This window comes from Cyprinodon tularosa, unplaced genomic scaffold (assembly GCF_016077235.1).
Source record: "Cyprinodon tularosa strain WSP-4 unplaced genomic scaffold, ASM1607723v1 ctg187, whole genome shotgun sequence".
Classification (NCBI taxonomy): domain Eukaryota; kingdom Metazoa; phylum Chordata; class Actinopteri; order Cyprinodontiformes; family Cyprinodontidae; genus Cyprinodon; species Cyprinodon tularosa.
Window position 1 is genome coordinate 645,279 of NW_024038657.1, and position 24,703 is coordinate 669,981.

Sequence of the window (24,703 nt, forward strand, 5' to 3'; positions counted from 1 at the left end):
ACAAGTACAGCTGACGCTCTGTGAGGAGCAAATCACTGGAATTGCAGCTCCAAAATGGCAATGCTGGATAAACGATATGTTTTGATGATCGTTTCCTCGTTCATTCCAAAAATATTCACACGGAGTGAAAAAATGCGTTCTCTGCGTCTCCTTGCTTTATTTCCATGTCTCCTTCTTGCGACAATAACCGCTGCCATGTGTGCGCAATTACGCATACAGACCATTTGCACCTTCTTTTGAAACGTGTTAAATATAGAGTCAGATAGCGTTAGCAAAATTGCTTTCAGGTTTGATAAATTACTTTGCGAGTGCTAAATTAATATATTTACATGTTCTCCTCCCACAAGACGCACTTTTGCGTGTAAACGCCCCATATTGCATATTCATTGCAGAAAAAGTACTAAATGGATAAGAGGCGCTATTTAGCACATTTTAAAGACCAAATCCTTTTAGCACGCTGTTGATAGATCAGTTTGTACATTTTTTAGCGTGCGCAGTGAAATAGCTCACGTTTTAATACACGCAAACCTTTGATAGATCCGGCCCATCGAAATGAAGCAAGGAGACGCAGAGAACGCATTTTTTCACTCCGTGTAAATATTTTTGGAATGAACGAGGAAACGATCATCAAAACATATCGTTTATCCAGCATTGCCATTTTGGAGCTGTTGGGGGAACTCCGAATGGATTTGGAGCCAGGCACAAGGAGGACCCACGCAATACCAGATATCACGAAACTCCTTGCAACATTGCACTTTTTTGCATTTGGGTCATTCCAGCGTACAGTTGCAGCGAGAGCTGGGATCTTTTTCAGAAGTGCTGTCCGACGGGGTCGGGGTTCTCCCCCTGCGCCTGTGGAGCAACGTGCCAAATGCTGCGGGGATCTCATCCACAGTCACAGGCCAATACAAAACACCTGTTTTTTTTGTTTTTTTTTTTTTTTACTGCAGCACATACCACCTTAGGGAATAAAGGTTGTTAATTTATATATATATATTTTTTATTTTTTTTTGTTGGGGGTCACTGTAAGATTTAAATTTCTTAATGCACTAGTTTGTACAGACTACAAACTACTTTGCCACAAACCACAAAACGCGCAAAACCATCATTTAAATAGGGCGTCTCCAACAGTTTTGCACCTTCCACCAGTTACGCAATCACTCTTGTTAAATCACCCGCAAACCATGGTTCAGCCCCTCGCGCAAAATTCCAGTTTGCGAGCGCAAATTACTGCACGCAAAATTGGATCTTGATAAATCCGGCCCAAGGAGTACTGTTCAGTCAGTTGACTGAAAACGAAAGATCATGGCAACATTGCAAACCTACAAGGACAACAACTTCCTCTTAAACTGACAGGTCAGGAAAGGAGAGCATAAGTGAAAGAATCAAAAATCAAAAACGATAACTGAGGGAGCAACAGAGATCCAAAGCAAAGGTGGAAAATTCTGCTTAAAATGTAACTATCAGTTGTGTATTTCTGGCATCTTGCCTGGTTGTGCAGCACAAGAATGTCAGACAAGGAAAATGGCCACATTCAAACAGGACAACACTAAGGTACAGTCAGAGCAGGAACAGAAAGCCCTGTATTGGTCTGATGTATAGGATCAAACTAAGCATTTAAATCCAACTGCAAAACAGCAGCACGACTTTCAAGCTACAGCATACAGCAGCTTTCCATCAGATCTGCGCATGAGCTCTAGATATGTGAAAGATAGATGGCAAGGATGTATCAACTCAGAGGGGGGTAAAGAAAAATGGAAGGAATACCTTATAGGTTTGCATTTGTAAAACTTCCAGAAAGCTATGCATCATTTCATATCAAAATCGCAATAAAAACAAAGACTTTAGTCATGCCATCGAGACAAAAACCTAAAAATGTTTTAAAGAGGTACGGATACTTCTTTATAACATTCTATTTCAAGACAGTTTAATGATAATTTGTATTTTATTTTCATTTTGGGCAAATTTGTTTGATTGTCAATATACCATTATAAACAGTAAAACCTGAAACAAAGGTAGGTTGTTGGAATAAGTAAAACAAGCTCACATGCCATCAAAATAGTGTCACTTCTCTGTTCTAAGCAAATGGTGGGTTTGAAATAGACGGTGCAGTTTCTGGTTTTCTGAGAACTTCACAATGTTAATGTTATTATCGTTTAAAGACTAAATATACACAATTAGTAATTTCCCTTATAATTTCAGTGTTGAAAACATGATCATTCTTTATCAAATGAATCCGTGTTTGTTTAACTGACCCAAAGTGCCTGGCTGGGTTTTCCCTTTCATTTTTAAAATAAAGCAATACGCAATGAGAACTGTAGTTAGACAGATAATTTTTTTGTACATTAAATTATCCCAACAGCTCAGTCTGTTTAATATCATTGTTGCTTGCATCCTTCTCGTTTCTCTTTGGCTTTATTTCGTCCAGATTTATCCGTCTGTCTCTTTGTCGGTGGTATAAATGTGGGTTCCTCAAGGATGTCCTGTGAGCCAGATGGTGCTACAGGGAGTGGTCCACTGGTTTGACCTGAAAGGAAGGAAAACAATGTGAGGATAAAGCTATTGTTCTGACAGTATATAACAGGAGTCACGTATCCTGTTTTTAATACCAGTTTGTCCTGCTCGAAAGCTCTCTGGGACATGGCTGTGGGTTGGGAAAGTAGGGTCCAGCTCCTCTGCAATGTTTCTCATCTGCTGGGATTTTCTGTCAAAAACATTTTACAGTTGGAAAATGTATATTTCACAGGAGATACAGTAAATATATATATATATATATTTTAAATTTCTTACGGTATAGCATGAATAGGGCTGGGTGGTTGGTTCTCTGGGGAACATTCTTCAGTAGGTGATGGAAGACCCTCTGAGTCAAGTCTCTCTCTTTGGACCTGAAAATGAGGACAAAGTTCCTTTATTTCCTTATGATCGTTAAAATATCTTGCAGTTTTGTTTCCCAGGGTGAAGAGCACATTTACCGGTCTCTCCCTGGCAGCTCGTCTTTCATAGTGACTAATCATGGCTCTGTGCTCGTGCCAAGACCCCGGCCCTTCCAGTTCACGAGATCTTCGCTCTGCCTTCATTTCCTCCTTCTGCATAAAGTGTGCAATTTCCTTAAAAAAAAAATAAATAAATAAATTATCATTCATAAAGGTAATGCCACTAAATAATTTATTGTTATCGACAATTTATAGACTTTCACAATTATACCTCATCTTGTGCAACTTGAGCTACTCTGAAGTCCCCCTCTGGGTAGGAATTGCGTAAAGATGTCTGTAAGATTTGTAAAAAAAAAAAAAAAAAGAAAAAGTAAAAAATCATTTGTCTTTCCACTTTGCTCCTGAAACAAAATCTGTGTCTATGGCGCTTTTTAATTATTCCCAACCCTTAATCTGTCTTCACATTTTTTCAAGTCATCCACTCAAACTCAAACTTGATGTGTTTCATAGGAATTTTAGGCAAAACTCAATAGTGCAGAATTGAGGTGAAAAGATTTCAATACGTAGTTTAAAAGAGCTTCACAACCTTATTTCTGAAGCGTGTGATTTGTTCACCATCGTCCTTAGACAACTTCACAGAAAATCTCGATTTGTATTGAGATTCAATCAAACAAAAGTGCTCCGTTCACTGACTGAATGATTTCCCAGCGCATTTGGTAGAACATAGGTTTATTTGAGGGTATCTTTGTAAAGGGGCTTAGTAAACATACTGTGTTAAGAATTCTATTTTTTTAAATGCTAAAACATACAAAAAGAATGCTTCATTTTTAAAAACCATGGATATTTTTTCTTTCGCATTAATTATGCTTGTCCATCCCATAATACCCCACTAAAACATGATGTTTGTGATTATAGAATTATAGAACGTCAACATTTTTCAATTGAGTTGAACACATTCGCAAAGCACTAAATACACTAAATACAAAGCACTGTACTAAATTCAGAAGTTCTTGAATCACTTGCCCTCCTTAACTCCTTTTCTTCCTCCTCCTGAAGTTTACGAGCCAGTTCTTCATCTTGTAGGACCTGATGCAGCTCTCCAAGGTCCAGTCCTGCCTCTCTTGGTCCTGGTTGGAGTGAGGCCCCTAAGTATAAAGACTGACTATGTCATTTCAAAGGAGTTCAGTGCAACTTAAAAAAAAAAAAAAAAAAAAAAAAAACTAACACAAAGAAACAGATGATTTCTTTTTTTTTATAAAAGTGGTTTAAGTTCAATAATAAATTTGCAATCAAAGCAGCAAAGATCCACAAGCCCAAAAATTGTTTGGAATCACACCAAGAAATGAGAAGGTCATTTTGCAAATCAAGACTATTGCTAAAATGCCACAACCCAAGAGACACTAAAGAAGTAAGAGTTTCTAGAGTGAAAACAGAAATGTCCCACTGCAGATAAAGGCCAAAGTCAGAGCTGAAGCCAACTCCCACAGCAATGATTGAAGAAAGATTAAGAGACCGGATAGAAAGAATAAAGCATCAAACGTGTTCCCCTCTGCAGGTTACAGAGGGCTGCAGGTTCAGGTGTTACCTGCTGCTATGTGCTTTGACCTATGTGTGGTCGAACCCCTGCTGGTGCTGAAGCTTTGGCTACGGTGTAGGGCTCTTCTTCTCGGACGCTCTGCTCTTCTCTCCACCTCCTGCTCCTCCTCTGAACTTAATGTTTGCTCTGGGATCTTATGCCAGTGCCTGCGCTCACTTGTTGTCCTCCTTATCCGGGGTTGATTTGCATTTCTTTCTCTGTCATTGTCAGTGTTTGCATATTTGTGCTCTTTCCTCCTTGTATTGCTATCTCTTTCTCTATGAATCTCAGAAACCGCTCCGTTATAATGGTGCATGTCTTGGTCTTCTCTGTAAACTCTCCCAATGTTTTCTCCATTTGACAATCTCCTTCTCTGCCGGATATCTCCATGGAAACTATGCCTGGTGGTGGCAGCTCTGTAGAAGGCTCTCTGATGTGGTTGGGAGTCACCATAGGAGACCTCACTCCCATGAAGCACCTGGCTGTCTCTGCTTTGAGGCCTTATCTGTAGTGGTGCCCCGCTGTCACTAACCTTCACAGGCACACCCCTCTCCTGCAGGATTTGACCGAGCATCTCCCAAACCTTCCGGCTTTCATTGTTCTGCCTAATAGATCTCCTTTGGTCATCCTGGAAGTGGACGCGCTTATCAGGGTTCTCCTTGTAGCTCCAGGTTCTGGCTAAGTCCCTGTTTCTGTGACCTCTTTGGTCATGTATGCGCACCGATTCACTGCGCCGGCATCGCCTTTCAGAAACCTTCGCTGACCTCCTGTCCAATTCCTCATGTTCGTCTTCATATGTATTTCTGTTCTTCCTTTCAGTATCCACGTTTCTAGGCACTCTCCACTCATTTTCATAGCAGTCTTCTGCACAGTTCCCTGTCTCTTCCTCCCAGCTTTTGAGGTTCTGTGTGAAGCTGCTGCGAGTGCTGAGACTTCTGTAATTCCTCTCTTGTGGGGGTCTAGAAGAGGCCTGCTTTTGAGGGGGGGCAGTGTTTCTGTGATACAAGCGCCTGGCCCAAAGAGAAAGCTGTTCAGTAAAAACTGCATCCAAGTCGTCTGAATCTTCATTAATAGTCTCTCTCAGTTCCGCCCCCCTGGTGTCTACCTGTCCTTGATTTGACCATGAATTTGTGTTGCTCTGAGATACTGCTCCCCTGGGAGAACTAGTCTGAGTCCCAGTTAACACAGAGCCACGGTGAGAGGTAGAATGTTGCCACCTGGTGGTGACAGATAAGTACTGCTCCTCTCCTTGCAGAGGGCGACTGAACGTGTGCTGGTGAGAGGAGGGCAGCGCAGGGTCACTGGTGCTGCCTTCAGCATTGATAAACATGCAAACAAAAGCAATGAAGACGGGTGAGTCTGTTAGCGGATGGTGCAAGACAAGTAAAGTTAATACATTCTCTAAATAGCTTCAAGCAACATGAGTTATAACTAGTTTTAATTGCTTTAAAGGAATGTTTTTGGAAACCTTAAGGCTTTCCAAAGTGTTTGCATATATTAATATGCGCTAAAAAGTGCTGGCATGCTTAAAAAACAACTTTCTATAAAGAAAATGGATTTAGAGCGAGCCACTAAACTATAAATCTCTTTTGAAAAAAAGGGCATGCATTGTTAATGTTCGTGTGGAAAAAGGGATATTTTTATGCCATCACACTCCGATTCAGATTTTCCACAAAGAAACTGAAACAAACATTTGTACTCTGATAAAAAAACAAACAAAGTAAAAATAAATAATCACAGGATTTCTATTCATTTTTGCAGCTGAACATTAAACCAAGCAATATTGACTTAACTGTCTAAACCTAATTTACACCTAACCCCCCAAAAAAAGCATTCCATATTTAAATATCGGTTTTTACATATCAGAGAGCTTGTAAGGAGGTAACAAAAACACAAATAAAACAATGAAATCACTATTAAATAATGGCAAGAATAAAAAAAATGAACCTTCATGAAAATCCTCTTGGCTTTGGCTCCTTCTCCTGATCTCCTGCTCCTCCTCTTCCTGTAGCCGTTTAGCTATTTCCTGTAAAACCACAGAATAAAGTTTGCAAATTTACACATGGACACATAATATTTTTGGAGACAATATGTGTCAATAAAAACCAAAAATAATGTTTTTGGCCAAAAAGACATGCGTTGCATTTGGAGGAAAAAGAAGAAAGCTAGAAGCATTGTGTTGTGGAGGAGTTTTACTGCAGGAGCAACTAAAGCATCGAGGAGCGTAGGTAATACAATGAGGTGTAAACCTTACATAGATTTGGTAAACCAACATCCCAAGATGTGGAAGTAGAAGCTTGTGTCCAAATGGACAGAACTGCTGTGCCTCATTATAAAGGGATTTGGTAAATATACATCCTTTTTGTAATCCATACAGGAATAAATATATAGTTAGGTTCTCAATCCTGAAAAACTGGCCCTAAAAAGCTCCTAAAAAACATGTGGCAGGATTAGAAGTATAAAAAGCATGTCAGCCACAGAGCTAAATTTGTTGAAAAGTAAACAAAAATAAAGTTTTTTTGGGGGAAAATTTATTTTGATTTTGATCTAAATCTTAATTTTCTTATAAGTCACATAACTTCTTTAGTGTAAAGGATTTTCATGTTAAATAAAGGTTAAACAAATAAATAGATTTTGGGAGGTATTTTCACAGAAATTCTATTTATAAAACTGACTGCCTTTTTCATACTGACCACGAAAATTGCTAATATTTCAAAAACATTTATATGTATGTTCTATAAAACCATAATTCTCTGCTGCAATATTAAGGGCGTTTTTCTCCTCTATGTGTTTTTCTATAAATTAAAAACAAACAAATGATGCTACATAAGATTCACCTCACATTAAGATCAGCCAACAGGTGGCGCTATACTATAGACTGTCACAAGAAACCAACTTGATGTGCTTTATCTACTTTTTAAACAAGAACAAAAAACACATTATATATAATTTGTGTTGGGTTATTGTTTTACTTAACACAGAGAAGAAGCAATTTTTTTTCTTCTTTATTTTATATCTTCTCTGGAGACTGTTTTTGAAGTGCTGTGCTCTGATCTGGATGACGATCTAACCTTTCAACTCTCTTACTGCACAAGGGAGGAACTCACTTTTCACATATAAATATGCTGGATAGTTACAATAGACTAAAAAAGTTTAAAAAGTCCACTGTAGGGTCTCCCTATGGAAGACTGCATCAGATGTAGGTACAGCTTTTCAAAAAGGGAACCACTGATTATCTCCTAAATATCAGTAAATTGTATTTCTGCATTACATGAAAAAACAAACAGCAAGCCCAGCTCCTTTTTGTCTGTAGTCAGGGCAACTTTACAACATCAGCACATCATTAGCAGTTTACCATGACAGGCCAGGTATGCAGAGCCACAGCGATCTGGCATTTAAAACTGCACACCCCAACACCTTCTGTTTCTTAATTAAAGACAACCTAATGGGAGGTAAACATGTGTCATCTATTTCAGCCAGTTATTAAATAAGGTATTAACAGAGCACCAGTGCAGATGATTTGCTTAATTTCAAAATGAACACAAACCAGACCATAAGGAAGGAAAAAGACCAACACCAACAAATCTACTATTGCACACCACTGAAACTACATATTCAAATATGTATTTTTGTGAATAAAATGTATTTTGATTTGCTAAGGTCTAGAACAAGACTTGCTGAAATATTTTGTTTATCTTTCCTTATGCATTTTTCACAACAATTTGTTGTAATTTTGATCTTTCCTCCTGACATATCTACTGCAGCTGAGATAAGTGCTTTGTTGCACCCACTCCAAAACACTGACTTTGTCCTTCCCCAGCCACTTAGGAAATCATTTCCCTGTATCACAGGAGTCAATGTCCATTTGAAAAATCTATTTGTGTCAAGGTGTTGCCTTGAAATAAATCCACAGGCGTGCCAAGGGTTGTGAAAAACGTATCTGATGCTTCATACCTATTGCATCATCATCTAAATGTTCTAATCTTATTTGAAGTCACGGAAATAAGAGTGTTTGTAAACTTCTAATTTTGAAGGTAACATGATTAAAAAACTGATAAATATTTGCTCACTCTCGTAATTCTAAAATTAGAAAAAATTATATTTTTGTAACTATTTAAAATGCTTCTATTACGGCTAAATATTTTTAGCGAATTACGGTAAACTGAAAAGTCATTGAGATGCACCTGCCTATTCTGTTATTTGAACTTATTGAAATCTTAAAACAAGACTGAAAGAAAAATTATTTTAATGAAAAATACTAAAGTAGGACACTGTCATTAATATGTTTAGGAAAATCTCAGTTTTACTGAAGGCTTTTTTTGTCTATTTTAACATCAAACTAAGTGCATAAACACTAATCTAAAAAAAAAGCTCACAGTTTTGAAACAACACAGTTTTATATGCACCCCATAGAAAAAGAAAGAGAAGCATAAAGAAAACATTATGGTACAGTGGCCTTGAGGCACAGATTGCTGGGCCAGATGGTGAGGTTAACTGCAAAGATCACTCCTTTCTTAGCATCTTTGCTTCTTACAATGTAGCTATTATTTTCCAATGTGGGCAATATTTCTTTTTATAGAAGCTCTTTTAAATAATTAATGTGAACATAAAGGCAAGTTTTAGGATTGGCCATCAGCCAGAAGATGAAAACATCTGAGATGAGATTGATGGTTGCCATCTGCCTGCACCACCATATTCAGGCTGCAAGATCAAACATTCTGTCTCCTGTGGGACTTTTCCCTTTTTTTTTAATAACACACAAACTGTTAAGTTGTTAAAACTGACAAAGCATGAATTATTTTCTCACCATTAATTATTTATTAACGCAAAGGTTGTCCAGATTAGAAACATTGTGTAGAAGAAAAAAAATCAGTGTACCTAATTGTTAAGTTAATTGCCCACCAATGTACATTTAACTTTAAAACCTTGCAACACCAACTGAGAATACTCTGAATTAGCCACCAGAGAAACTGCTTCAGCCATCATTTAATGAACACCTGAACGGTTTGACAGCCAAGACCTTTACGTGGTTTCTAAAAAACTTAAAGCAAAGTTAATCGCTATTTTTTTTTTTACTTTTAGTCCAACTTTTAAATGTGTCTGGAAACATGAAAAAAAAAGATTTATTAAATGCATTGTTTTGCAGCTCCAATTTTTTTGTGTTTGTTTTCTAATATTAATAGCATAACCACTCAAACATCAGTTTCTGACTAAAGGATAATGTACTTTTAATCAGTGTTGTAATGCTTGAAGTCATGCTTAATAAGGTACATCTCAAAACAACCTTTTTTTGTACATTTTGTGCTTTGTCAGTAAAGTGAAGTTTGGCGTTTAGCATGAATATATTCCTCAGAGGAATTAAACTCTCCTCCATGACATGATGGTCAGAAGCGAAAGTTGCAGTTCATTAAAATTTGACCTGAGCTCAGCTACAATAGAAGCCCTTTCAGCATTAGTCTCAAATAGCATCTCTAAGCAGACTAAACACACACGTTTATCATGAAAGTCATACAGTTTTCTCCAATTTCTCTTTGTCACTCTAGGAAAAACCCAGCTGTGTCTGTACTTGAAGAGCCATCTACTGGTCAAGAGTATTATTACCTCTTCGCTGTCACAGAGACATTTTTATATTTTTTAAAATGAATCTAAGAGTCACTTTAAGTAAGGTTTAGGGGAGTACATGGCCTGGGGATCACCACCAGTTTCCCCCGCTCTAAAATATCTCCTCTCTGCATAAGATAAAAGTTTGTTCAACAATACGTAGCAACATAGTTATTTTAAATAAATAAAAGTATAATATTTGTAGGATTTAAGCATGCTTTGGCAAAGAACTGTTAGTGAGAACACAAAACTCACCTCATCATCTTGCTCCCTCCTCTTTGCCTCCTCAGCACAGCGTCGGAGGTCTTCTTGAATCGCCCGAGCATATTCAAAGTCCCGTTCCTCTCTGTTTAACAGGAAAGGAAATGGCTTCTTACACTGCTGATTTACCAAACAAATACACTGGTCTAATAGAAAGCATGCCTGTTGAAACATACATTTCAAAAGCTGTGGAAACTTACATTTGTCTGGAAACCTGTTTGAGGGCGCTCTGCTGAGCCCGCCGCTGCTGCTCCTCCTCATGCTGCAGCCTCCTGGCTATACGGATGTCGTTTTGCACCAGCTGATTCTTCTGGATATTGGTGGTATAGTATTGCTCAACTAAAGGCAATGCAAAGAAAAAGAATATATTATAGTAGTTTTGCCTGTCACCTTCAAATTCATCGTGAAATGTATTAAAACCAGACAAAAAGATCCTTTTAGTGCAAAGACTCAAAAAGTAAAAGCAAAAGGGAGTCAAACCAAATCCAGAAGATGTGCTACAAATGAATGTTAATCTAATGAAAACAGTTCAGTAATAAATTCTACTTCTTTAAAGCCTTTGTATTTTCAACTCTCGTTGGTATTGTAAAAGAGGGGGCCGTTTTTCAGGCACTTAATAAGAAGCTGTCAAACGGGCAAGACTCATTTTATACTTACTCTCCTGCTCTTGCAGGTTGTGTGCCAGAACGCCATCCTCCAGCACAGCAAAGGTCTGGCAAACTGAAAGAAAAGACATCAGCAAAAGTTCAGGTCTCTACGAAGAAGAACTAAATGCTCAACAACAAATGAAAGAGGGAAAAGATGAGAGATATTCTAAGAGGTATAAGTAAAACTGAACTGAGAAAAATTGGCAATGGCCTCCATTGATCCGATCTTTCATCTTCTTTAATAAGGGTTAGGTTATAGTCATAAACAAAAATACTCCTTAGGTAGATAAAATGTTTGAACTTTCCTCTGTAGTTCTCGCCCATTATGAAGGAAGAAATTCAGAAATTCTAAAAAGTGTGCGATCCTATTAAGACCCTAAATATATTTTAAGTCAAATCATTGTCAGAAAATTATGAAAATGAGTTTAAAGAAAATTGTTTGGAACACATTCTGCTGAGCCAGCATGGAGCTTGTCTTATAACATCTGTTAATCGGCCTACAGCCTCCTCTGTTGATTTAGTATGTGTAGAGATAATAAAATTTTGTTCAAACAATAAAAGATGCTGCTCACAGACTACAGATTAATTATTAATATAATCGACAAATAAACTGAATAAAGAGCTCTGTGGGACATCTGCTGATAAATGGATTATATTTGCAGCTTCATATAACAGCATATAATAACTTACCTAATGCTATGGTAGTTGTGTAAATAGGCCTAAAACTGACAAGATTAATAATTAGAGTAAGTAATAATTTTGGACATTCAGAACCAATGTCCATGTTTCATCTTAACATGATCACTGGAGAAGAGGGTGCAGTTTTACTCATAAAACAGCTGTGTGTGCTCTCTTCTCTGCTCTGCAACCCCCTATCAGCCAACTGGCTCTGCAGGACCCCTGCCATAGAGGTGTCCCTTGTTGGGACAGAGGACATGGACAGAGGTTTCAGGTCTGGTACAGTTAGGGACAGAATCTAGATAAACAATACATCTTTTAAAGACAAAGCTAACAGGATGGACTGCATGTTATGCTGCAGTAATAGGTTTTGAGCTGTTGTTGAAGCTTTGACAAGCTTTATTTTACTGAGGGTTTAAACACTGATACAACATTAGTGTTCATGTGTTCCTCAGATGCTCATTACATTTCAATTATCCAAGTATGACCAAGAGTCATTTAATAGAATCCTGATGTCTATTTGCTGCTAGCGATTTCAAAGGGTAAAGAATCCTTTGACTAAAGTTTACTGCTTCCTGATTAAGCAAATTATTTAATAAAATGTATTTCGCCAAATAATGTTTTATTCACCTCATGCATTTACATTGTGAATTGGTTTGAAACCATTCAAATCACTCTAAATTAGTGAAAAGCTTATTTGATCATATCCCAAATTCTTCCAGATAAACCAAAGTTTATCTGGAAGAGTTTATTTTAGTTTAGGTTTTTAGTTTTTAACTGAAATATGTTGTATAATATATATATATATATATATATATATATATATATTAGTCCTGAAACAATCAATCGTGATTAATCGATTATTGAAATAATCATCAACTAATTTAGTAATTGAATAATCATTAACTGGAGTGCAGAGACTCTAAAACGTGCCTTTAGCTGACAGATCAACCAATCCCTGAGCAGCAATTATAGCAAAATTGTAAAAAAAAAAAAAAAAATATGTAAACATTTTGGATTTAAGATAAACATATTTTTCATCTAGCAATATGTTATATCCACAACCCCTCAAGTGGAAAACCTTTAACACTTTTAAACTTAAAACTTTTAGTTTGACCTGGTTTAATTTCTCAAAAAGTCTTTTAGAATTTTGGAATAATTTTTTAACAGCAATTAAAATCATTATTTTATTTTACAAAATTATTATTTGCCATATTTTTATTCATCATTACTGTTAAGGTTTGTGGGTTTTTTTTTTAGCACAGCCGTATATTGTATTTTCTAAATGTCAGTACTTTACCATTTGAAATATTGTTCAACAAGAGCAAGTGAAAATCAATATTAAGAGTCTGGCGTTGCTTCAGGATAGCCTAAGAAGAGCTCCTTTTTTGCATGTGTCTAAGATTAGAAACCATCCTAGAGTCATTTACTTTATAAAGGTGTTTGTGGACTGCAGTTTCTCAATTTAAAACAATAATGTTTTTGCTGGGAAACTCCTGAGAACTAAATGATGGCAGAAACAATAGATTGGATAAACAAATGCTAAATAAAAGAACTACAACAGTCTACCTCTAAGAGAAATGTCTAATGAGGTCAATATAGAATCCCTCTAACCGTATAGGTTCTGCCTATGGCATAAAGGATAACACCTCTATAATTAGAATATTTCCTTTTTTATCCCCTTTGTTTGTTTAAAGATGTGGATGAGACTAAATACAGAATTTTAGCCAGTCTGAGTGTTTACACATCTGTCAAACAAAGTAAAGAGTAAGTCCAGAGAAAATAAACAAACAGCCCCATTGTTGTGTTTTCTTCCTCTCCATTTCCAAAAAACCTATAACTCACTTTGATCTAATAAAAGTGCCAAACTAGCTACCGGGTTTCAAGAAAGCAACCTCCAGGAGGTTTCCATCTACAATAGAGGCTTTGAAATACAAAGTGAGTATACAAATGACAAGATTCAATCAAAGGGTGATATACTGAGCTTATTATGTGCAGACAGAAGGACCCATCTGTGCAGTTCACTCAGGAGTGAAACATCAAAGATTGGGATTCATTTTCAACGTTTGGTTTTTGCAACAACGCTGGCTATGTTTTACACTTCTACATTCACCGACAACTACAGCGGCCCAATACCACAGCCATAAAATGCAGACGAAAAAACAGAGTCACATAAAACTAAATTAAAGAGAATGCACACAAAATTTAGAGGGAAAAGAAAACAACAACACAAAAATGGTCCAAGAAGGATTTTTTTTTAAGAATATCACATGTTCTTCCTGCTGTTATTGTTGCTTTCTGTTGTTTAAGGCCAAGCTTTTTTGAGCATTTTGTCTTTGGGTTTTAGCGGCCTAATGGTTAGGGCATAGAGCTTGGAATCCCGAGGTTTTGAGTTCGAGCCCCACTTCCAAAGACTGCCACTCTGGGTATCTGAGCAAGAGCCTTAACACCACACTGCTCCCCGGGCGCCCCACGATAACGGCCCACTGCTTCCCAAAGGGATGGGTTGAATGCAGAGGCAAATTTCTCCAATGTGAGATCAATAAAGTTCAATTAGTACCCCCTTCAGTCAAAAGTATTGCTGACTGCCCAGAAGTGGAGCGTGCCGTAACTAATTATAAAATAGAAAGTATTTTATTTAATCTTTTAACTTAAGCATTTAATTCTTTGGCATGTTATTCTTTCCAACTCAATTAAAAAAAGAACATAAATATGTTGCCCAGAAGTTAATAAAGAATCAAAAATAAATACAAAATAAAATCATATTATAAATCTGCCTTTATAAAACCGGAGCTCCTCTGAGTAACTCACATTTAAACTTGATAAATTGGAAACAAATTCAGAACAAAAATTATAGTCAGACTTGTTTTTATCATTTAATATATCTGACCTTTCTTTGATCAGGTGCTGAAAACGCAGCTGATCTCAGGCTGTTCTCTACTTCCAGCCTGTTCATCTGCTTGGTTTGGATGTGTGTCAAAGCTGAAGGTGAACTCAAACATATAAGAAAAACTTGCTTTTTGGTTGAAAAAGCTTTTTTTTTTTTTTTCTTTTTAGTTGGGTCCACAAAGTAGAACAGTTGCCAGCCCTATTTTATGATATTACCTGAGGGATAAAATATTTTCATGTACCCCTTGCAATGCACTCATGGACTACTAGGGGTACGAGTACCTCCTGTTGGGAATAACTGGTTTAAGGAACCATAAAAATGTTAGTTATTTCCAGATTCACACTGAAATCAGTTTCGACATCTTCTGAATAATTGGTTTTACATTTCATAGTCATCTCCTTTTAGAACTTTGATTAAAACCAACAGCAGATATTTGTTTAGAGATCAAGGTGAAGTATATAAAAAAAGAATATTAAAAATCTATGTAAATAGATTTTTAATATTAATAGATCTAAATGTCGTCTTATTTTGAATGAAAAATACTTTGCAGATCATAGTACCATAGAGGCTGTAGAAGAATAGATCAGAAAGGGAGGGGCGATGAACATATGGTTTAATCATAGATGTCTTTTTCATCCAACATTGCAGCTACTTTTCTAATCTTGTGTGTGCCTATTGTTGCTAAGAATGCATGTACACTTGCAAAAAAGCAAAAATAAAAAGCTTGAGCTGTGGGGGATCAGCCTAGGGATCTGTTTACATCAAAAATGAACCCCCACATGCCGTGGAAGAGTTCCACTATACCAACAGAGACATTCCTTACCATTTACACCTGTTGTGGGGATTAGGAGGATATCCACTAAATGGATCTCAAGTCTGTCCATCAGCGTTGGAGGGGGAGAATTAAAGTCTTAGCTTTATCTGACAGGGCAATGTGACACAGTTCTGTATAAATGCCAGGAAGACAGAACAGCAGCAGGTGGGCAGATGGAGAGATGGAGTAAAAAAAAAAAAGTTTCTGGCATGCTCCTCCATGAGGGTGTGGTTGTGTCTGGACTGCAGTTTAACTTGTTTTTCCAAACTCTTTGAAAGTATGGCCACTTTACTGCTTCTGTGCAACAATGGCTGCTGAACAGGTTTGGAGAGAAAGAAAGTGAGGCATGCAGGCCTGATGGTAAAAGAAGGAAAACATATGTCCAGGGCGACTACTGTAAGCTTCTTAACAACGGCTGCTAACAGGACTGCATCTGTTTTCTAAGAGGGTATTAAGTTAAAAAGCTGTCAGAAAACAGAAACAAGGTGTAATGTTTATACTCTAGAGATAAGGGTTAGACCCTCTTTATAGTTAGATAATAGCTGTATAGGAAGATATGCAGATGAACAGCTCGCCCCTATTGGGGGAAATCGATGGCAAATCATTCAGGACAAAAATATTTAAATTATGACAGGCATGCAGCTTGAGGGAGCAGTTTAGCACAGCAGTAGGGATATTTCTCTTCCACTGATACTTGCAGAACTGCAGTGGTAAGCGCCTGGCAACAAAGAAAGCAGCAAAAGGAGAAAATGACAAGGGTTCTATTTTCAGCCAAAATGTCCTGCTGAACGCCTACACTCTCTCTCTCTCCACCGCTCAATGTTCCTCCTCGCTTTTTCCTAATTCTGAAAAATAGAAAAATTCACCACAGACAGCCAGTCTGTGCCACAGCTCCAAGTATCTTGTTGAAAATTCTGCCTAAGCAGCTCAAAAAGTAGACCTCGTTGTCAAGAGAACAAAGAGGGGTGAGGGGGTAAGAGACTTTAGGGGTCAGCTGGTGAGAGTAAAATTAGGAATGAGTGGGCGGTGGGGGAATTCCTGTGGGAGCTGTGATCCCTCAGCCCATAAGAGCTATAACAAGGAGCCAGAGGAGGGCCAAAACAGGAATAGATAAGGGGGTGCAATGAAAACAAAGAGAGCTGACTTAGCCAAGACAGTGCTCTGCTGGAGAAAAAACACAATGTAGGTGAAAAAGGACAAGGCTCCTGGGACTGTCGAAACATAAGCAGCTGCTTCAAGATGTTAACCAAACAAGCCTGGTGCCAGCAGTGCAGTTTGAATGTGCTTGGTCTAAGTAGATAATAACAGAGGGAAAATGGGCCTTAACAGACATCTGATTTACATACTTCTATTGTTCCGCTGACAAGTTTATCGATGCTATTACCGGCTTTGTCCATGCATAAAAACTGCAGAGCTGCACAGAGTTCCCTTTGTGTGTGGAAACTAGAGAGGAGTGCTGAATTATCTCCCCTGATAAAAGACATGTAGACCTATTCCTAACCCATTCATTAGTGTAGACATGCCAAAGACTGAGCCAGCCATCTTTATCCAGGCCGCAGCTCAGAAATTCCTAACCACTGAATGTTTTCCTAATCACAGACAAGCAAGGCCAGCATTTTTTAAATCTAGCTTTTAACCACAATGTATTTCTAAATACTTTTAATCAGTATTTAGTCAATGTCTGTGCAGTGCCTTGCAATAATATATATACTACTTCAAAAAAGACACAAACTTAATCAGAAAAAAGAGTTTAAATTGTTCTTTATGTCATATGTGGTGCATATTTATGACATGGAGGTAAAACAATGGACAATTACAAATATTATTTGGGTGAAATAATCTGGAAGGTGTGGCACACATTTGTATTAAGCTCCTACTCACAAACAAAGCTATTCCATTGTAAATTTTACACTTTTTTTCTGAATTTTTCTCCAAGTTTTTAAACTGATGAAGATTCTCAGTCATCCAGGTCATAGTCATTTCGTAAAAGTTAAAAAACAATCCACTGGACAGGGTTTCCAAGGTCTGAAGATGTTTCACTTCCCGTCCAGGAAGCTTTCTCAATTCAAATGTCTGGATTCGCAGTGAGTTTGAGGCTTTATATAGACAAGACCTTTAATTGCTTGGAAACATGCAAATTGAAACCGGTTACAAACTAATACATAAAGGATGTGGGCCCTGGAGGACTGACTTTCTGCAAACTAAGCCATCCCATTGTAGCTATCAGTATGTGTAGGGTCACTTCCCAAATGAAAGGTGATCCTTCACACCAGTCTTAAAGGAATAGTACACCCAAAACATGATTACGGTAGCCTTTATTTTCTACTCACCCCCATGCTGAACAACACTCTGGAGTACTGTTTTGATATCTCAAATGCATCTGGAGATCTGAGAGGCTTCTTGCTGTCTGCCGGCTTCCGTAGCGTCGTGATCGCGCATGTGCGCGCTTTCAGGAAATCCTATACACTACTGTTTATGCTCTAAAAACATTCTAAATGACTTCGTTTCGAGTAAATTCTGGATGCTACCCACTCAGGACACTTGGAATACATTGGACGAGCAGTATGGAGGAATATTGACACGTTTTTGTGGACTTTTATGGACCTTTCTGTCTCGGATCACCATAGACCTCCATTATTTGAATGTCAGCAGACAGCAAGAAGCCTCCCAGATCTCCAGATGCATTTGAGATATCAAAAAAGTACTCCAGAGTGTTGTTCAGCATGGGGGTGAGTAGAAAATGAAGGCTAATCATGTTTTGGGTGTACTATTCCTTTAATGCTCTAAATTTGACCTCTATCTGGTTTCCTTCCAGAATTGCCATGAGTTTAGACGATGGCGTCACAACCAAGTTTCACAGTGTAGATTACTACAGAGTTATATGCACTTAAAGTTGTTCATTATCACTACATAGGCTACTTTACATGTAGGCCAGAAACTTCTTATCTCATTAGGGCAACTTTTTCTCCATCTTCTACCTTTTGTTGTTGCAAAACAGCCTTCTTGCTTTCATTCAACACGTCTCCTGTTTGTCGTTCTTTCATAAAGGCCATATTGTACTGCTCTCCTTACAAAGCAAGTCTCAGTATCCACATCTAGATAGATGTGCAGTTATGTAGCCTGGTTCTGCTGGAGGCTTCTTCCTGTTAAAAGGGAGTTTTTCCTCTCCACTCTCGCTACAAGCATGCTTGGTGTGAGGGATTGCCTTCGAGTCAATGGGTCGATGCAATCAGATGGTTTTCCTTAGATAGAAAACTTTGTCTCTGTAAAGTGCCTTAAGATTACATTTTTGTGAATTGGTGCTATATAAATAAACTGAATTGAACCAAAGCTGTGGAATGCCATTTGTATTTTTAGATGATAGAATAAACAGTTATCCTCAAGAGGGTCTGCATTTAAGCTAATGTTCGTAAGACAAAAGTCCTCTAAATTTCTTCACAACCTTATTCCTGATTGTATTGTTTGTGCTTTGTTGTGCATTGTGCTGTCCTGAAACATTGCCATACCGTGTTTCATTTAGGATTATCAAAGAAAAGGGATCTAAAAGATAGAGGAGAAAATAGATATTTGTACAATATTCCTTTGCCTCTGTATTTATAACTTAATTCAGAGGGACTCACATATAAGAACCCTTAGGTAATTTTTATCCAAAGCATCCAGTGCTGCAGAAAGTACAGCTATCTCCTAATGTTTATCTACCCTCAGCATACCAGTGATGTCAATGACAGACACAGTTGAATCAGTGAATGTCTATGTGGAAAATTCCCTCCTACTTGAACCCACACATATGAACTTCTTCCTGCATAGATGGAGCCAAAGACTCAATCCACAGCAAGTCTAAACTGTCCTTTGAAATTCGTCTAAACATGGAGATAAACAAGAATGCTTATGTCTGAAATGCATGCAAATCACTGTTAGTTATTTTAACGGTATTGTTTCATGTTAGTGAAATACTTAGACAACACATACACTGTGTTTAGGTGATAATAAAAGGTCAAAGTTAGCATGTCACTGTCGGCAGATGTACGTCTTCTTTTCGTGCTCCACTCATTTTAGTTGTAGCTCTGAAACTGCTGCTATTGTTCCTGTACAACTATTCCCGATTAATAACATTGTAGTAATAATGAACCAATTCAGCAATTAAACCATTTGGAGTATATAGACTTTAAAAAATTTTATTTGCTGAAAGAACAACTCACTCAGAGCAGAACTTAGGCACAAACTGTGAAAAAAAAAAACATACGTTTTTGATTTCAGACTGAAAACTTCTTGTCATCTAAAAAAACAAAGATCGGGTAAGTTAGTACTTATGTATATGAAAAGGGTTCTAAAGTATTTAAGCGACATTTTGCCTTTTGATGATAGAAAATTGTCTTCTAAAATCCAGAAAGCAGTATCCAACCAACACTTTTTCACACCTTTTTGTTTGTGACCTTTCTCAGCTGCCACTGTATTGATGTTAAGTGAGCCAGAAAACGCTAAACGTTTGACATGTTGATGTTAGAACTTTTAACTTTAGCTGTGGCTGCACTCATGACTTCAAATGCTATAGTTTACACTAAAGAAATCATATGTTACATATCATTTGTTATTTCTAAATTTTTTCATGCATTTTTGTTGTTCATAAAGCAAGCTGAAATAGATAAATACATATATCTGCACAAAGGGCCAGTTGTTTGTCCAATAACTCGATTTTTAACCTGAACAAAACTGAATATTTGATTATAAGAGTAATTATAAAATTGCAATCTTATATTAAAAACAGCTTTTTATTTAGTATTTATTGATTATTTTTAAGAAATCCCTACTGATATAATGAATTAATTTTGACTAATATCTGAGTTTAGTTTGATTTGTGCTTGATAAGCCTTTACAAGGTCTGAATATCATTTACAACTTGATACATTTATTTCAATTTTAGAGTTTAATCTTTAGTTTAACAAATAATCTAAGCTTATATTACATTATCTCGTGTTTTTAAAAAAGATACATTCTACAGTTATCATGTCACTTTGGGCTGAATGAAAGGACTATTAAAATACAGACACTGTAAAAAAACAAAACAATGTAGGCTGCTCATTAAAGATAGATACTGGGCCTTTTTTTAAGGAATTACAAAAAATGTGGGTATTCCACACATGCCTCTCACCCATAGACAACTGGAGATAGGCACCAGTCTAGAGCTCTCACTGCAAAAACAAACTAGAAATAAATAAAATGTTCTTGAATTACGTTTACATGCCCTTAATTTGTGTAGGTAAATAAGATGATTTGCCAATGGAATGAGATATTTTACTTTAAAAAAAAAGATAATTAGATAATATACACTTGAAATATGATGATGCAATTAATTTTCTTATTTTAATTTTGAATTGTCTTGTTCAATTGACAGTGTCTCATTTCCCTCAACTCAAGAAAAAAAGTTTCCTATTTTAAGAAAAAAAGACTTGAAGGCAATCATTCACACCAAAAATGACTTAAATTTAAATTTTTGCAGGGCTGTCAAAAAGTCTCTTTATTTGTTACCACCAAAATATCATATGGCAAAAAAAAAAAAAAAAAATCTATGTTTTTAGGAACTAGAAAAGGTTTAATACAGCCTGCTGAAGAACAAAGTGAGAGTCAGAATGTGATGTAACTGACTTCTGGATCTGTCATAGCTGTTAGTACAAGACTGACTAGTCCAAGTATTTCAAACGCTCCAGATTTCCAGATTTTTACACACAACCAACTCCTGGTTTTACTGAAAAAGGTCAGGAAATGGGATGATACCAAGAGAACTTCTGTTGTATGGATGGAAATGCCACATAATAGTTGAGCTCTAAGGAGATTGGGTATTCTGGTTAAATATGATAGAAGGCTGTAGTGGCTCAGGTAACATGAACAACAAGGTAAGCAGGAGGGAATCTCTAAATTCAAAATAGTGGAACTTTCAAACAGATACACTATATTGCCAAAAGTATTTGCTCACCTGCCTTGACTCACATATGAGCTTAAGTGACATCCCGTTCCTAATCCATAGGGTTCAATATGACGTCGGTCCACCCTTTGCAGCTAGAACAGCTTCAACTCTTCTGGGAAGGCTGTCCACAAGGTTTAGGAGTGTGTTTATGGGAATTTTTGACCATTCTTCCAGAAGCGCATTTGTGAGGTCGCACACTGATGTTGGACGAGAAGGCCTGGCTCTCAGTCTCCGCTCTAATTCATCCCAAAGGTGTTCTATCGGGTTGAGGTCAGGACTCTGTGCAGGCCAGTCAAGTTCATCCACACCAGACTCTGTCATCCATGTCTTTATGGACCTTGCTTTGTGCACTGGTGCACAGTCATGTTGGAAGAGGAAGGGGCCAGCTCCAAACTGTTCCCACAAAGTTGGGAGCATGGAATTGTCCAAAATGTCTTGGTATGCTGAAGCATTCAGAGTTCCTTTCACTGGAACTAAGGGGCCAAGCCCAGCTCCTGAAAAACAACCCCACACCATAATCCCCCCTCCACCAAACTTTACACTTGGCACAATGCAGTCAGACAAGTACCGTTCTCCTGGCAACCGCCAAACCCAGACCCGTCCATCAGATTGCCAGATGGAGAAGCGCGATTCGTCACTCCAGAGAACGCGTCTCCACTGCTCTAGAGTCCAGTGGCGGCGTGCTTTACACCACCGCATCCGACGCTTTGCATTGCACTTGGTGATGTATGGCTTGGATGCAGCTGCTCGACCATGGAAACCCATTCCATGAAGCTCTCTGCGCACTGTTCTTGAGCTAATCTGAAGGCCACATGAAGTTTGGAGGTCTGTAGTGATTGACTCTGCAGAAAGTTGGCGACCTCTTCGCACTATGCGCGTCAGCATCCGCTGACCCCGCTCCGTCAGTTTACGTGGCCTACCACTTCGTGGCTGAGTTGCTGTCGTTCCCAAACACTTCCATTTTCTTATAATACAGCTGACAGTTGACTGTGGAATATTTAGGAGCGAGGAAATTTCACGACTGGATTTGTTGCACAGGTGGCATCCTATCACAGTTCCAAGCTGGAATTCACTGAGCTCCTGAGAGCGACCCATTCTTTCACAAATGTTTGTAAAAACAGTCTGCATGCCTAGGTGCTTGAATTTATACACCTGTGGCCATGGAAGTGATTGGAACACCTGATTCCAATAATTTGGATGGGTGAGCAAATACTTTTGGCAATATAGTGTATATGACAAGCAGCAGAAGTCTACATCATGTAACAATTAAGAAGAAAAAACTGGTACTAAAATAGCTTGGCAGAACAAAACTGGACTGACTTTGAACAAGATTATATATATATATATATATATATATATATATATGTTGTTAAAGCAATGGTGACATATTGATGGAAAGATCAGAAAGTGAAACTGATGCATCCTGCTTTTGAATTTCTTAACACTTTTTGGCCCCTTTGTAACAACTGAGCCTTGTTTCAAAACCATCTGAAGATTATCTGATGCTGCTGCTATTTTTCACATATCTACTACTGTAAAAAATGTCCACAGCTGTGTATTGGCTATTTATTCTCCAGGAGCACAGTATCTATATTGTAAAAACGCTTTACAGTACAGTATTTTTTTTTCACCTCTTCACTAGTCTGTTATTTTTATACACTTTTCTAGGCTCCACAGTCGTGTGACCACTTTTGTTATAGTCTTTTGCTGCTGTAACAACACAATTTCCCCATTGTGGGACATATAAAGGGATTTTCTATTCTATTCAATCACCGCTGATGGTGTTCATCCTGCTGGCTCTGATGGCACCAAATCATCTGAAACTAAAGTTAACGTCTCTTTCAGTTCGCTGTACTCCAATGAGCTCGCTCCATAGTTACCGACTCAGTAGAAATAAGCACCATGTGGGGAGAGCGGTAGGTTAGTATCATGAGAGTGCGGGGGATTTGGATCTTCTGAAATGTAACAAAACCTCTGTTTTATCTCCATGTCACTAATAGTGAACTTCTCTGAAGGAGGAAGAGGCTCTGGTTCTGCAGTTGCAAGGTGTAACTAATAAAGTGGCCATAGCTCTGTCTGTAATTTTGGTTTCATTGCAGCTTGACTTCTTTCCAGCACCTACTTCTCATGCAGTTATGGATCTATGAAGGCTGAAGTGATGTGTTTTAGTGGGATTACCTTCTTGGACACGTGGAAGGTTGGATTGGTCAATCTCCAGCTCTGCCATCTCTGCCCCCTGTTCTCACTCCTTCATGGTGTTATAGAACACCCTGACACATTACAGAGATTACACATTACACAAATATGCAGATCAGACTTAGAGCTATAGAGAAATTTGGTTTAAAACAAATATATCTAGATTACATGGCTACATGGCTGTTTAGAGGTTACTATTTGAAATAGTTGGATGATCTTGTCAGCAATGAGAAGCAAAACAGAAAGGATTATATAAAAGCAATTTAAATATAATCAGGTGACTGGCAATATTACAGGAGAAAACAGATATTTGTAAGATATAAACAACTATATCCGCGACGTAGCAAGTTTATAATAGAAAGAGGTCAATTATAAGCAACCTACCAGCTTCCAATTCGCTGCCCTCACAGGCTGCAGTGTCGTTTATATATTTATAAACACGCTGCTTATTCAATAAGTCCCAAACATAACTAAAACTGTCAACTTGTCCAGGCTCCGTCCAGTTTCAGTCCTTCTTCCGCTTTTCCTCTTCAGTGGATCTCAGGAAAATAAAGTGCGCTCTTGGCGCTGCGTCTGGCCGCCTCTAACGCACCAACTTTGGCTGTGAATCCTTCAGGATAGAGACGGAGCTTCACCCTGACACAGACAAAGAGCTGTTGGTTCGGTGACAGAAACCAGACGGAAGAAAAGTTGATCCAGCAGTGGGTCCGTGGGTTGTTCCTTCACAGCTCCTGTTGAGCTGCGTGGGCGGTCATTGAATGCTGCCTTCACGTACACACCTTCAGGCTCCGTCTTTTTACTTCCACAGCACCGGGTGATATTAGTGTGAAGCTTTCACACCTGATTAATAAAATACCCTGGAATATTAGAAACCTGCATATTTATAGAAATATTCAATTTAACCGTGGTGGCAAAATCAGGCTACTCTATTGAGACTATTGAAGCAAACACTGGAGGTAGGGTTTGTCTGGGCTGAATTATCTAAATAAATTGTTTTAATTTTTTTATATTTACTTTATGAGCCTTTAACAAAAACATTACATACATCTTCCAGTCCTCGTCATTTTATAGATTATTGATTACGTCTAATAGTTTGTTCAATCTTTTTTTTCCCCGCATGTTTATATTACAGGCAGAGGCGTAGC

The 24,703-nt window shown here is 37.8% G+C and overlaps 1 protein-coding gene across 2 annotated transcripts; it reads right to left on the reverse strand.

The window, feature by feature from the left end:
• Positions 1-1,926: 1,926 nt before the first annotated feature.
• On the reverse strand, positions 1,927-24,314 carry ccdc187 (coiled-coil domain containing 187). 2 transcript variants are annotated; one of them, XM_038282679.1, is made up of 13 exons: positions 23,943-24,314; positions 23,541-23,632; positions 11,029-11,091; positions 10,572-10,710; positions 10,366-10,456; positions 6,457-6,535; positions 4,519-5,820; positions 3,957-4,078; positions 3,205-3,267; positions 2,973-3,107; positions 2,791-2,885; positions 2,610-2,704; positions 1,927-2,527 (listed from the first exon to the last, which is right to left on the reverse strand). In XM_038282679.1, the coding sequence occupies exons 2-13, from the start codon at positions 23,587-23,589 to the stop codon at positions 2,379-2,381; spliced, it is 2,382 nt and encodes a 793-aa protein (XP_038138607.1). In that variant the 5' UTR covers positions 23,590-23,632; positions 23,943-24,314; the 3' UTR covers positions 1,927-2,378. The 2 variants fall into 2 exon arrangements, with proteins under 2 accessions (XP_038138607.1, XP_038138608.1); XM_038282680.1 differs by lacking the exon at positions 4,519-5,820 and having other exon boundaries at positions 23,943-24,305.
• Positions 24,315-24,703: the final 389 nt, after the last annotated feature.